A 15,490-nucleotide genomic window follows, 5' to 3' on the forward strand; every position below is an offset into this window, starting at 1 on the left:
AAGGGATTACAGAAGGTTACAAGGGGTTACAGGGGGTGACAGAGGGTTACAAGGGTTACAGAGGGTTACAAGGGTTACAGAAGGTTACAAGGGGTGATAGGGGGATACAGGGAGTTACAGGGGGTTACAAAGGGTGACAGGGGGTTACAAGGGGTTAAAGAAGGTTACAAGGGGTTACAGGGGTGACAAGGGATGACAGGGGGTTAAAAGGGGTTAGAGGGGTGACAGGGGGTGACAAGGGGTTACAGGGAGTTACAAGGGGTTACAGAAGGTTACAAGGGGTTACAGGGGGTTACAAGTGGTTACAAAAGGTTACAGAAGGTTACAAGGGGTTACAAGGGGTTACAGGGGGTGACAGAGGGTTAGAAGGGTTACAGGAGGTTACAAGGGGTGATAGGGGGTTGCGGGGAGTTACAAGGGGTTAGAGAGGGTGACAGGGGGTTACAAGGGGTTACAGAAGATTACAAGGGGTTACAGGGGGTTACAAGCGGTGACAGGGGGTTACAGGGGGTTACAAGGGGTTACAGGGAGTAACAAGGGGTTACAGGAGGTTACAAGGGGTGACAGAAGGTTACAAGGGGTGATAGGGGGATACAGGGGGTTACAGGGGGTTACAAAGGGTGACAGGGGGTTACAAGGCGTTACAGAAGGTTACAAGGGGTTATAGGGGGCCACAAGGGATGACGCGGGATTAAAAGGGGTTCGAGGGGTGACAGGGGGTGACAAGGGGTTACAGGGAGTTACAAGGGGTTACAGAAGTTACAAGGGGTTACAGGGGGTTACAAGGGGTTACAAAAAAATAGAAGGGGTTACAAGGGGTTACGAGGGGTGACAGAGGGTTACAAGGGTTACAAGGGGTGATAGGGGGTTGCGGGGGGTTACAAGGGGTTAGAGAGGGTAACAGGGGGTTACAAGGGGTAACAGAAGATTACAAGGGGTTACAGGGGGTTACAAGCGGTGACAGGGGGTTACAGGGAGTTACAAAGGGTGACAGGGGGTTACAAGGGGTTGCAGGGAGTTACAAGGGGTTACAGGAGGTTACAAGGGGTGACAGGGGGTTACAAGGGGTTACAGGGGGTTACAAAAGGTTACAAGGGGTTACAGGGGGTTACAAGGGGTGACAGAGGGTCACAAGGGTTAGAGGAGGTTACAAGGGGTGATAGGAGATTACAAGGGATTACAGGGGGTGACAGGGGGTTACAAGGGGTTACAAAAGGTTACAGGGGGTGACAGGGGGTTACAAGGGTTTACAGAAGGTTAGAAGGGGTTAGAGGGGTGACAGGGGGTGAAAAGGGGTTACAGAGGGTGACAGGGGGTTACAAGGGGTTACAGACGGTTACAAGGGTTACAGGGGGTTACAAGGAGTTACAAGGGGTTACAGGGGGTTAAAAGGGCTGACAGAGGGTTACAAGGGTTACAGGAGGTTAGAAGGGGTTCGAGGGGTGACAGGGGGTGACAAGGGGTTACAGGGAGTTACAAGGGGTTACAGAAGGTTACAAGGGGTTACAGGGGGTTACAAGGGGTTGCAAAAAGTTACAAGGGGTTACAAGGGGTTACAAGGGGTGACAGAGGGTTACAAGGGTTACAGGAGGTTACAAGGGGTGATAGGGGGTTGCGGGGGGTTAAAAGGGGTTAGAGAGGGTGAAAGGGAGTTACAAGGGGTTACAGAAGATTACAAGGGGTTACAGGGGGTTACAAGCGGTGACAGGGGGTTACAGGGGGTTACAAAGGGTGGCAGGGGGTTACAAGGGGTTACAGGGAGTAACAAGGGGTTACAGGAGGTTACAAGGGGTGACAGAAGGTTACAAGGGGTGATAGGGGGATACAGGGGGTTACAGGGGGTTACAAAGGGTGACAGGGGGTTACAAGGCGTTACAGAAGGTTACAAGGGGTTATAGGGGGCCACAAGGGATGACAGGGGATTAAAAGGGGTTCGAGGGGTGACAGGGGGTGACAAGGGGTTACAGGGAGTTACAAGGGGTTACAGAAGTTACAAGGGGTTACAGGGGGTTACAAGGGGTTACAAAAAAATACAAGGGGTTACAAGGGGTTACAAGGGGTTACGAGGGGTGACAGAGGGTTACAAGGGTTACAAGGGGTGATAGGGGGTTGCTGGGGGTTACAAGGGGTTAGAGAGGGTAACAGGGGGTTACAAGGGGTAACAGAAGATTACAAGGGGTTACAGGGGGTTACAAGCGGTGACAGGGGGTTACAGGGAGTTACAAAGGGTGACAGGGGGTTACAAGGGGTTACAGGGAGTTACAAGGGGTTACAGGAGGTTACAAGGGGTGACATGGGGTTACAAGGGGTTACAGGGGGTTACAAAAGGTTACAAGGGGTTACAGGGGGTTACAAGGGGTGACAGAGGGTCACAAGGGTTAGAGGAGGTTACAAGGGGTGATAGGAGATTACAAGGGATTACAGGGGGTGACAGGGGGTTACAAGGGGTTACAAAAGGTTACACGGAGTGACAGGGGGTTACAAGGGTTTACAGAAGGTTACAAGGGGTTAGAGGGGTAACAGGGGGTGAAAAGGGGTTACAGAGGGTGACAGGGGGTTACAAGGGGTTACAGACGGTTACAAGGGGTTACAGGGGGTTACAAGGGGTTACAGGGGGTTAAAAGGGCTGACAGAGGGTTACAAGGGTTACAGGAGGTTAGAAGGGGTTCGAGGGGTGACAGGGGGTGACAAGGGGTTACAGGGAGTTACAAGGGGTTACAGAAGGTTACAAGGGGTTAAAGGGGGTTACAAGGGGTTGCAAAAAGTTACAAGGGGTTACAAGGGGTTACAAGGGGTGACAGAGGGTTACAAGGGTTACAGGAGGTTACAAGGGGTGATAGGGGGTTGCGGGGGGTTAAAAGGGGTTAGAGAGGGTGAAAGGAAGTTACAAGGGGTTACAGAAGATTACAAGGGGTTACAGGGGGTTACAAGCGGTGACAGGGGGTTACAGGGGGTTACAAAGGGTTGCAGGGGGTTACAAGGGGTTACAGGGAGTTACAAGGGGTTACAGGAGGTTACAAGGGGTTACAGAAGGTTACAAGGGGTTATAGGGGGTGCCAGGGGGTTACAAGGGGTTACAGGGGGTTACAAAAGGTTACAAGGGGTTACAGGGGGTTACAAGGGGTGACAGAGGGTTACAAGGGTTACAGGAGGTTACAAGGGGTGATAGGAGATTACAAGGGATTAGAGGGGGTGACAGGGGGTTACAAGGGGTTACAGAAGGTTACAAGGGGCTACAGGGGGTTAGAAAAAAGTTACAAGGGGTTACAGGGGGTTACAAGGGGTGACAGGGGGTTACAAAGGGTTAAAGGGGGTGAGAGGGGGTTACAAGGGTTTACAGCGGGTTACAAGGGGTTACAGAAGGTTACAAGGGGTTATAGGGGGTTACAAGGGATTACAGAAGGTTACAAGGGGTTAGAGGGGTGACAAGGGGTGACAAGGGGTTACAAGGGGTTACAAAAGGTTACAAGGGGTTACAGGGGGTTACAAGGGGTTACAGGTGGCTAGAAGAAGTGACAGGGGGTTACAAGGGGTTACAGGGGGTTACAAAAGGTTACAGAAGGTTACAAGGGGTTACAAGGGGTTACAGGGGGTGACAGAGGGTTACAAGGGTTACAGGAAGTTACAAGGTGTGACAGGGGGTTACAGGGGGTTACAAGGGGTTCCAGAGGGTGAGAGGGGGTTACAAGGGGTTACAGAAGGTTGAAAGGGGTTAGAGGGGTGACAGGGGGTTACAAGGGGTTAGAGGGGTGACAGGGGGTTACAAGAGGTTAGAGGGGGTGACAGAGGGTTACAAGGGTTACAGGAGGTTACAAGGGGTGATAGGGGGATACAGGGGGTTACAGAGGGTGACAGGGGGTTACAAGGGGTTACAGAAGGTTACAAGGGGTTAGAGGGGGTTACAAGGGATGACAGGGGGTTAAAAGGGGTTAGAGGGGTTACAGGGGGTGACAAGGGGTTACAGGGAGTTACAAGGGATTACAAGGGATTACAGAAGGTTACAAAGGGTTACAAGGGGTTACAGGGGGTGACAGAGGGTTACAAGGGTTACAGAAGGTTACAAGGGGTGATAGGGGTATACAGGGGGTTACAGGGGGTTACAAAGGGTGACAGGGGGTTACAAGGGGTTAAAGAAGGTTACAAGGGGTTACAGGGGTGACAAGGGATGACAGGGGGTTAAAAGGGGTTAGAGGGGTGACAGGGGGTGACAAGGGGTTACAGGGAGTTACATGGGGTTACAGAAGGTTACAAGGGGTTACAGGGGGTTACAAGGGGTTACAAAAGGTTACAGAAGGTTACAAGGGGTTACAAGGGGTTACAGGGGGTGACAGAGGGTTAGAAGGGTTACAGGAGGTTACAAGGGGTGATAGGGGGTTGCGGGGGGTTACAAGGGGTTAGAGAGGGTGAAAGGGGGTTACAAGGGGTTACAGAAGATTACAAGGGGTTACAGGGGGTTACAAGCGGTGACAGGGGGTTACAGGGGGTTACAAGGGGTTACAGGGAGTAACAAGGGGTTACAGGAGGTTACAAGGGGTGACAGAAGGTTACAAGGGGTGATAGGGGGTACAGGGGGTTACAGGGGGTTTCAAAGGGTGACAGGGGGTTACAAGGCGTTACAGAAGGTTACAAGGGGTTACAGGGGGCCACAAGAATGACAGGGGATTAAAAGGGGTTCGAGGGGTGACAGGGGGTGACAAGGGGTTACAGGGAGTTACAAGGGGTTACAGAAGGTTACAAGGGGTTACAGGGGGTTACAAGGGGTTACAAAAAGTTACAAGGGGTTACGAGGGGTGACAGAGGGTTACAAGGGTTACAGGAGGTTACAAGGGGTGATAGGGGGTTGCGGGGGGTTACAAGGGGTTAGAGAGGGTGACAGGGGGTTACAAGGGGTTACAGAAGATTACAAGGGGTTACAGGGGGTTACAAGCGGTGACAGGGGGTTACAGGGGGTTACAAAGGGTGGGAGGGGGTTACAAGGGGTTACAGGGAGTTACAAGGGGTTACAGGAGGTTACAAGGGGTAACAGGGGGTTACAAGGGGTTACAGAATGTTACAAGGGGTTATAGGGGGTGCCAGGGGGTTACAAGGGGTTACAGAAGGCTACAATGGGTTACAGGGGGTTACAAAAGGTTACAAGGGGTTACAGGGGGTTACAAGGGGTGACAGAGGGTTACAAGGGTTACAGGAGGTTACAAGGGGTGATAGGAGATTACAAGGGATTACAGGGGGTGACAGGGGGTTACAAGGGGTTACAGAAGGTTACAAGGAGCTACAGAGGGTTACAAAAGGTTACAAGGGGTTACAGGGGGTTACAAGGGGTGACAGAGGGTTACAAGGGGTTAAAGGGGGTGAGAAGGGGTTACAAGGGTTTACAGCGGGTTACAAGGGGTTACAGAAGGTTACAAGGGGTTATAGGGGGTGACAGGGGGTTACAAGGGTTTACAGAAGGTTACAAGGGGTTAGAGGGGTGACGAGGGGTGACAAGGGGTTACACGGGGTTACAAGGGGTTACAAAAGGTTACAAGGGGTTACAGGGGGTTACAAGGGGTTACAGGGGGCTACAAGAAGTGACAGGGAATTACAAGGGATTACAGGGGGTTACAAGGGGTTACAAAAGGTTACAGGGGGTGACAGGGGGTTACAAGGGTTTACAGAAGGTTACAAGGGGTTAGAGGGGTGATAGGGGGTGAAAAGGGGTTACAGGGGGTTACAAGGGGTTACAAAAGGTTACAGGGGGTTACAAGGGGTTACAGAGGGTGACAGGGGGTTACAAGGGGTGACAGGGGGTTACAAGGGGTTACAGAATGTTACAAGGGGTTATAGGGGGTGCCAGGGGGTTACAAGGGGTTACAGAAGGCTACAATGGGTTACAGGGGGTTACAAAAGGTTACAAGGGGTTACAGGGGGTTACAAGGGGTGACAGAGGGTTACAAGGGTTACAGGAGGTTACAAGGGGTGATAGGAGATTACAAGGGATTACAGGGGGTGACAGGGGGTTACAAGGGGTTACAGAAGGTTACAAGGAGCTACAGGGGGTTACAAAAGGTTACAAGGGGTTACAGGGGGTTACAAGGGGTGACAGAGGGTTACAAGGGGTTAAAGGGGGTGAGAAGGGGTTACAAGGGTTTACAGCGGGTTACAAGGGGTTACAGAAGGTTACAAGGGGTTATAGGGGGTGACAGGGGGTTACAAGGGTTTACAGAAGGTTACAAGGGGTTAGAGGGGTGACGAGGGGTGACAAGGGGTTACACGGGGTTACAAGGGGTTACAAAAGGTTACAAGGGGTTACAGGGGGTTACAAGGGGTTACAGGGGGCTACAAGAAGTGACAGGGAATTACAAGGGATTACAGGGGGTTACAAGGGGTTACAAAAGGTTACAGGGGGTGACAGGGGGTTACAAGGGTTTACAGAAGGTTACAAGGGGTTAGAGGGGTGATAGGGGGTGAAAAGGGGTTACAGGGGGTTACAAGGGGTTACAAAAGGTTACAGGGGGTTACAAGGGGTTACAGAGGGTGACAGGGGGTTACAAGGGGTGACAGGGGGTTACAAGGGGTTACAGACGGTTACAAGGGGTTACAGGGGGTTACAAGGGGTTACAAATGGTTACAAGGGGTTACAGGGGGTTACAAGGGCTGACAGAGGGTTACAGGAGGTTAGAAGGGGTGATAGGGGGTTACAAGGGATCACAGGGGGTGACAAGGGGTTACAGAAGGTTAAAAGGGGTTACAGGGGGTTACAAGGGGTGACAGGGGGTTACAAGGGGTTAGAAGGGGTTACAGGGGGTTACAGGGGGTGAGAGGGGGTTACAAGGGGTTACAGGGGGTGACAGGGAGTTACAAGAGGTTACAGAAAGTTACAGGGGGTCACAAGGGGTTAGAAGGGGTCAGAGGGGATGACAGGGGGTTACAAGGGTTACCGAAGGTTACAAGGGGTTATAGGGGGTTACAAGGGGTGACAGGGGTTACAAGGGGTGACAGGAAGTTACAAGGGGTTACAGGAGGTTACAGGAGGTGACAGACGGTTACAAGGGTTATAGAAGGTTACAAGGGATTACAGGGGGTGACAGGGGGTTACAAGGGGTTACAGAAGGTTACAAGGGGTTACAGGGGGTTACAAGGGGTGACAAGGGGTTACACGGGGTGACAGAGGATTACGAGGGTTAGAGGGGGTGACAAAGGGTGGCAGGGGGTTACAAGGGGTTACAGGGAGTAACAAGGGGTTACAGGAGGTTACAAGGGGTGACAGAAGGTTACAAGGGGTGATAGGGGGTACAGGGGGTTACAGGGGGTTTCAAAGGGTGACAGGGGGTTACAAGGTGTTACAGAAGGTTACAAGGGGTTACAGGGGGCCACAAGGGATGACAGGGGATTAAAAGGGGTTCGAGGGGTGACAGGGGGTGACAAGGGGTTAGAGGGAGTTACAAGGGGTTACAGGGGGTTACAAGGGGTTACAAAAATTTACAAGGGGTTACGAGGGGTGACAGAGGGTTACAAGGGTTACAGGAGGTTACAAGGGGTGATAGGGGGTTGCGGGGGGTTACAAGGGGTTAGAGAGGGTGACAGAGGGTTACAAGGGGTTACAGAAGATTACAAGGGGTTACAGGGGGTTACAAGCGGTGACAGGGGGTTACAAAGGGTGGCAGGGGGTTGCAAGGGGTTACAGGGAGTTACAAGGGGTTACAGGAGGTTACAAGGGGTAACAGGGGGTTACAAGGGGTTAGAGAAGGTTACAAGGGGTTATAGGGGGTGCCAGGGGGTTACAAGGGGTTACAGAAGGCTACAATGGGTTACAGGGGGTTACAAAAGGTTACAAGGGGTTACAGGGGGTTACAAGGGATGACAGAGGGTTACAAGGGTTACAGGAGGTTACAAGGGGTGATAGGAGATTACAAGGGATTACAGGGGGTGACAGGGGGTTACAAGGGGTTACAGAAGGTTACAAGGAGCTACAGGGGGTTACAAAAGGTTACAAGGGGTTACAGGGGGTTACAGGGGGTGACAGAGGGTTACAAGGGGTTAAAGGGGGTGAGAGGGGGTTACAAGGGTTTACAGCGGGTTACAAGGGGTTACAGAAGGTTACAAGGGGTTATAGGGGGTGACAGGGGGTTACAAGGGTTTACAGAAGGTTACAAGGGGTTAGAGGGGTGACGAGGGGTGACAAGGGGTTACACAGGGTTACAAGGGGTTACAAAAGGTTACAAGGGGTTACAGGGGGTTACAAGGGGTTACAGGGGGCTACAAGAAGTGACAGGGGGTTACAAGGGATTACAGGGGGTTACAAGGGGTTACAAAAGGTTACAGGGGGTGAAAGGGGGTTACAAGGGTTTACAGAAGGTTACAAGGGGTTAGAGGGGTGACAGGGGGTGAAAAGGGGTTACAGGGGGTTACAAGGGGTTACAAAAGGTTACAGGGGGTTACAAGGGGTTACAGAGGGTGACAGGGGGTTACAAGGGGTGACAGGGGGTTACAAGGGGTTACAGACGGTTACAAGGGGTTACAGGGGGTTACAAGGGGTTACAAAAGGTTACAAGGGGTTACAGGGGGTTACAAGGGCTGACAGAGGGTTACAAGGGTTACAGGAGGTTAGAAGGGGTGATAGGGGGTTACAAGGGATCACAGGGGGTGACAAGGGGTTACAGAAGGTTAAAAGGGGTTACAGGGGGTTACAAGGGGTGACAGGGGGTTACAAGGGGTTAGAAGGGGTTACAGGGGGTTACAGGGGGTGAGAGGGGGTTACAAGGGGTTACAGGGGGTGACAGGGAGTTACAAGAGGTTACAGAAAGTTACAGGGGGTTACAAGGGGTTAGAAGGGGTCACAGGGGATGACAGGGGGTTACAAGGGTTACCGAAGGTTACAAGGGGTTATAGGGGGTTACAAGGGGTGACAGGGGTTACAAGGGGTGACAGGAAGTTACAAGGGGTTACAGGGGGTTACAGGAGGTGACAGACGGTTACAAGGGTTATAGAAGGTTACAACGGATTACAGGGGGTGAGAGGGGGTTACAAGGGGTTACAGAAGGTTACAAGGGGTTACAGGGGGTTACAAGGGGTGACAAGGGGTTACACGGGGTGACAGAGGATTACAAGGGTTACAGGAAGTTACAAGGTGTGACAGGGGGTTACAGGGGGTTTCAAGGGGTTACAGAAGGTTAAAAGGGGTTAGAGGGGTGACAGGGGGTGACAAGGGGTTACCGGGGGTTACAAGGGGTTACAAGGGGTTACAGGGGGTGACAGAGGGTTACAAGGGCTACAGGAGGTTACAAGGGGTGATAGGGGGATACAGGAAGTTACAGAGGGTGACAGGGGGTTACAAGGGGTTACAGAAGGTTACAAGGGGTTACAGAGGGTTAGAAGGGATGACAGGGGGTTAAAAGGGGTTAGAGGGGTGACAAGGGGTTACAGGGAGTTACAAGGGGTTACAAGGGGTTACAGAAGGCTACAAGGGGTTACAGGGGGTTACAAGGGGTTACAAAAGGTTACAAGGGGTTACAGGGGGTTACAAGGGGTGATAGGGGGTTGCAGGGGGTTACAAGGGGTTAGAGAGGGTGACAGGGGGTTACAAGGGGTTACAGAAGATTACAAGGGGTTACAGGGGGTTACAAGCGGTGACAGGGGGTTACAGGGGGTTAGAAGGGGTTACAGGGAATTACAAGGGTTACAGGAGGTTACAAGGGGTGATAGGGGGTTGCAGGGGGTTACAAGGGGTTAGAGAGGGTGACAGGGGGTTACAAGGGGTTACAGAAGATTACAAGGGGTTACAGGGGGTTACAAGCGGTGACAGGGGGTTACAGGGGGTTAGAAGGGGTTACAGGGAGTTACAAGGGGTTACAGGGGGTGACAGTGGGTTACAAGGGGTTACAGAAGGTTACAAGGGGTTACAGGGGGTTACAAAAGGTTACAAGCGGTTACAGAGGGTTACAAGGGGTGACAGAGGGTTTCAAGGGTTACAGGAGGTTACAAGGGGTGATAGGGGGTTACAAGGGATTACAGGGGGTGACAGGGGGTTACAGAAGGTTACATGGGGTTATAGGGGGTGACAGGGGGTTACAAGGGATTACAGAAGGTTATAAGGGGTTACAGGGGGTTACAAGGGGTTACAAAAGGTTACAAGGGGTTACAAGGGCTGACAGAGGGTTACAAGGGTTACAGGAGGTTAGAAGGGGTGATAGGGGGTTACAAGGGATCACAGGTGGTTACAGAAGGTTAAAAGGGGTTACAAGGGGTGACAGGGGGTTACAAGGGGTTACAGGGGGTTACAGGGGGTAAGAGGGGGTTACAAGGGGTTACAGGGGGTGACAGGGAGTTACAAGAGGTTACAGAAAGTTACAGGGGGTTACAAGGGGTTAGAAGGGGTCACAGGGGATGACAGGGGGTTACAAGGGTTACCGAAGGTTACAAGGGGTTATAGGGGGTTACAAGGGGTGACAGGGGTTACAAGGGGTTACAGGGGGTTACAAGGGGTGACAGGGAGTTACAAGGGGTTACAAGGGGTTACAGAGGATGACAGGGGGTTACAAGGGGTTACAGAAGGTTACAAGGGGTTACAGGGGGTTACAAGGGGTGACAGGGGTTACAAAGGGTGACAGGGGTCACAAGGGGTGACAGGGGGTTACAGGGAGTTAGAAGGGGTACAGGGGGTTACAAGGGGTTACGGAAGGTTACAAGGGGACAGAGGGGGTTAGAAGGGGTTACAGGGGGTGACAGGGGGTTACAGGGTGTTACAAGGGGTTACAGGGAGTTACAAGGGGTGACAGGGGGTTACAAGGGTTACCGGGGGTTAGAAGGGGTGACAGGGGGTAGAAGGGGTTACAGGGGGTTACAAGGGGTGACAGGGGGTTCCAAGGGTTAGAAGGGGTTACAAGGGGTTACAGGGGGTTACAAGGGGTGACAGGGGGTTACAACGGATTTCAGGAACTTTTTTCTAACTAGAAAGTACCGAGATACGTTTTTTTGGTCTATTTTGCATAAAAATCAAAGTTCAAGAAATCTGCAATTTTTGACCAAAACAACGGCTAACAACTTTTCAAAAGTTCTAATTTTGCGTTTTTAATAAACAGATATTCTTGTAGTCTTTCAAAGCTTCTTTTTTATCTACAACAGGGTTCGAAATTAAAAAAATCTTTAGGTTGCCCTATGGCGACCAACTGGAGAAATATAGTCACCAGATGCAAATTTTTAGTCGCCAGTTTGTATAATGTAAATGACGCAGCTCAGGGCTTGTGATATTTCGTGCAGTCGCGAAGCTGAGAAATTCACGTAAATCCATGAAATTCAAAAAAGCATGCAAAATACCTCGAAATTCTGTAGAAATCTTATCAAATACATGTCTGTACAACATATTTGAAGCTTATCCTAGCAAATTTATCTTTAACCTTCGTCAATGAAACGTGCAAACAAGGTCCTGAAACTACCAGGCAAAATTATGTTGGGCACTGGGCACTAGCCATGATGTTAAAGGCTTTGGCATTGGTTCATTTCTGGAGCGTATTGTTGTTGAAAGAGCAAATGATGACCTCTGTTAGAAAAACGTGTAAAATGCTGGTCTGATCAGTGCAAAACCGATCGATTTCTAACAAATTTTCCCTGAAAATAACCACAAAATCGGCCGTTTTTTTACCGGGTGCACATGCTTTTCAGCGAAGTTTGCCCCGAAAATTCCCTTGAAATTGGCCAGTTTTTTTCGCGAATTTGTCCCTAAAAATCCTGCGAAATTTGACTTTTTTCTGTGACCTGTCAGAAGCCCTAAATAGTATGGATAGAAGTCGGTATACTTTTCGAGGTCAACTGGCTTTGTTTATGCGATTTGGTATATTTTCTATGATGAAAGCAAAGCAAGATAATATGAAATGTTTGTTTTAACTTTACTCTTTAATTCAAATCTAAAGCGTAGAGAAATCTTGTAGCCACTTTGGCGACTAAACCAGAATTTTTAGTTGCCAAGGAGAAGATGTTAGTCGCATTGGCGACCGTAGTAGTCATAATTTCGAACCCTGTCAAGTGAAGTAAACAATGTTATCTATGTCTTTCCTGTTGTTCTCAGCCTGCAGGTGCTGCTCTACACTAATACTAAAACCCTACATCTTCAAGATTACATTGTACCTTTTATGGTTATTTATCCAGTTACTATACAAACCTGCATATGGAAAAGACTTGACTTAAAAAGGTTCTCTGTTTCTTTAAGAGCATTCATCTCTTCACTAGTGGGAGGTCGGTACAAACTGTCCTTGTAGCTTGTGGTTTTTCCTTGACTATCTTCCAAATTATCAACAGAAGATTTCTAGAACAACACAGGAATCAAGTGAATGATGATTATTTTAAAAAATCAAGATATTCAGCACTTGTGGTAATTACCAGTTTAAAAACAGACCGTAAATGTTAAGATTTCGTCAAAAATTAAGTTGTTAAGGTGGCACGTGTAACACTTAAAGCAGTTAACAGAGAAAAAAAAGAGACACAAGGGCATCAGACTTCATGACTGTCTTGCAACTTCATGCACTCCTGCAACACACTAGTGATAGGCACAATGTTTCCTCACGGCAGATGCATACAAAAGGGTTGTTTTTACTTGTGACAGAATCCAGGTCATGATAAGAAGGGTAGAACAGTTATACAGTCAACTCCCGGTAACTCGAACCCTCTATAACTCGAACCTCCCACTAACTCGAAGCAATTTTCATTTCCCTTCAGATCGTTTTCAACATAATTTTACCCTCAATAACTCGAACTTTTTTCTATTTCCCTTGAAGATTTGAATTATCGGGAGTCGACTGTATAATAATTTATACAAAAATCAACAGGGTTGACATGATTTAGCAAAGTTTGCTGTTTTGCTTCAGTCTAAGTTGTTTGTCCTCGCCATGAATTTTTTCAGATTTGTAAGGAGAAGCAAAAGGGAACAACCCATTTTTTTCCCTGCACCCACCCCCTAAAGATGATTGGAACCTGGAACCTGAAAAATTGTTGTCAGGCGTCCTTTTAAAAAATGAAACCAGAAGGGCCATTTCTTTGTCAGCATCTTCGAAAAATTTGTTCAAAGGGTCTAAATTTTGTCGGCTTTTTTGAAGAAAAATCCAAGTCCCACTATTTGAAAATCCACCAACCTTGGGAGGTGGTGGGGAGGGGTGCAGATAAATAATGGAACACTCCCTTAGATATCAAAAGTGTGGGAATGAGCAATTTAATTCTGAAAGTCTTTTTGAAAGTCTGTTTTTCACTAGATTGCAACCGACAATCATAATTGTGACAAACGACTGTCATAATTATGCAGAGTCGGTTGCATTAAGGAGAGTCAGCTCAGGAAACATGGAAATGTTTTGATTCTTATAACTCTGATTAGTGCGCGAACAACTTCACTTTTGGTTTTCGCTTAAAGATGGGCGAATATCTAAAGTTGCTCTCACTAAGTCAGAAGCATTTTAACAACTCCGATTACGTCCCAAAAGGCTTACACTGACAACAACACATGCCACTGATGAAAACACGTGGAGAGTACAAGACGATTAACTCTCAGCTGTTTAAACTCTCGTAGATGTGACCTACCTTTCTAGCAACATTATCAGCATCAGAGGAGTCTCCTGCGGCTCCGAGTTTTCTTTTCATTCTTCTATTTCTTTCTTTATCTGCAAAAACACTGCAAATTTAACCCAAACTTCACTTAGTCACCCTTCCAAGGGGGTGAGCACTGATGTTGATCAGCGGTCTACAATCATCTTCGTGTACGTTACAATAAAGTGTAACCATCTACATCCAAAATGGCGACCACCGGGCCATCAAAGACATCAAGAAAGCAGCGGGAGATTTGTGTTAAAGAGGAGTTTAAAATTGCTGTTAAAATTGCCCTTGATCGATTCCGCTTTGAGGAAACACAAAAAGGTAGAGTCCTTTGTCTCTGGGTTGTTGAAAAGTACCGTGTAATTATATGCTTTTCATGTCTCTTCTTTGTTAGCAAAAAACAACCTGAGTGCCTTGTTAGTGTCGGTTGCGATTGTTTTTGTACGTTTCAAAAGGGAAATAAGCTTTTACTTGAATTTTTTTAAATTTTAAATCAAGAAGAATTACTTTATTATAGTTGCATACTCTGTATGCTGCATTATAGCATATAATTTGTCTGTGCGACAGACATTAATATTCATGATGAGGAAAGTCCCTGAGGAAAGTCTGACCCTTAGGCGTCTTTGGGCTGGTTGACCCGATCGACGTAAGGGCAAAAAAAATCACTACAAGCCCAAGCACAAGAAACTACCTCAATGTAAATGCCAATGTAAAGGTAAGGGGTGCTCGGGTCGTGTTTGTGCATTTTCACATGTGTGAACTGGAACAATACAAATGCAATAATTGCATATCGCAAATTCAAATGCAAGGTAAGAAATGTTTCCTCCATTTTTAGTCGCTTGCTGCTCAAAAGTTTGTGGTCTTGCACCTGAATTTTGTATACCGGCCATCTCTTATACAATCATTATGCATGAGTCTCATGCCTTCATACTAAAGACATTGATTTCATATATCAGGGTTATTTTCTTACGCCTGACTAACATATCCAAATGAACTTTTCTTTAATACATTATTAATGACAAAAAGCTAAGTCAGTTCCTGAAAATATTCCAAAATAGGCATTTGAGGTGGCTCAGTCATTAATAATGGTGTATTTAGCTCATAACTTATTTGGTTTAAATGCAATGGCTGCAAAAAATAATTTGCAAAGAACAACAGATATCATTCAGTAATAAATAGAGGATATTACATGGCGGCGCGGAGATACGAAATTTCTCTGCAAGTGTTGAAAAATATTTCACAAGTGAGCCCAGCGAAGGAGTGAAATATTCTCAACACGAGAAGAGAAATTTAGTATCTCCAAGCAGCCGTGAAATGTTCTATGTATTATATAAACACTAGTGAAATACCAAACCATTTCACTTTAACAGTTTTATTCCTGTGAAAGGCGCGATTTAATATGTAGCCGTAGCAACGGTGATCTTTTAACATGTGAAAATAACATTTTCACGTGTTTGATGGTGTTGACCGGCTGGAAAAGCTTCCATCAAAGGAACAACAGCTTTCAAGAACACAACACTTTATTCTTAAGGCCATGCAGCTATCTTCGTTTTACACATACAATACGGCCCACGCAGAAGACCGCTGACCCCTTTGATACAACGACAGAATTGTCTCCTATCAACAATGGTAAATACTTTTTTGTGAAATTAGAGCTTGAAAGGACCCTACTGTTCAAAGAAAATCGTGTCTAGTATAAAATTTTGCCACTATTTTTGATTGAAATTTTAGGTATTGGCTTTTATTGATGTAATAAATATGTCAGGGTAATTCAACTTCAGAGCAAGGTTTGGAGCAATAATGCTTCTTAAAGTAAAAAGTACCTTTTAAAAATAGCACGATAGGCAATCAGCTTGTGTTTTAAGAAGTAACAAACACTGGAATTACTTGTCCCGAAAATTCAAACTGGTGGCTCGTTATACCTCAGAGAAATTTGTTT

At 47.8% G+C, this 15,490-nt stretch overlaps 1 protein-coding gene across 2 annotated transcripts in view; it reads right to left on the bottom strand.

Annotated features, from left to right (window-relative positions):
• The window catches only part of LOC140937385 (nucleolar protein 6-like), a 49,829-nt gene extending 36,154 nt beyond the window's left edge, over positions 1 to 13,675 (bottom strand). For both annotated transcript variants that reach the window (XM_073386940.1, XM_073386941.1), the window contains exons 1-2: positions 13,540 to 13,675; positions 12,134 to 12,277 (exon numbers count right to left, since the gene is read on the bottom strand). In XM_073386940.1, coding sequence (XP_073243041.1) covers positions 12,134 to 12,277; positions 13,540 to 13,599 — 204 coding nt within the window. In that variant the 5' untranslated portion in view covers positions 13,600 to 13,675. The remainder of the gene's footprint in view (positions 1 to 12,133; positions 12,278 to 13,539) is intronic.
• Between the last annotated feature and the right edge of the window lie 1,815 nt (positions 13,676 to 15,490).

This window comes from Porites lutea, chromosome 5 (assembly GCF_958299795.1).
Source record: "Porites lutea chromosome 5, jaPorLute2.1, whole genome shotgun sequence".
Lineage (NCBI taxonomy): Eukaryota > Metazoa > Cnidaria > Anthozoa > Scleractinia > Poritidae > Porites > Porites lutea.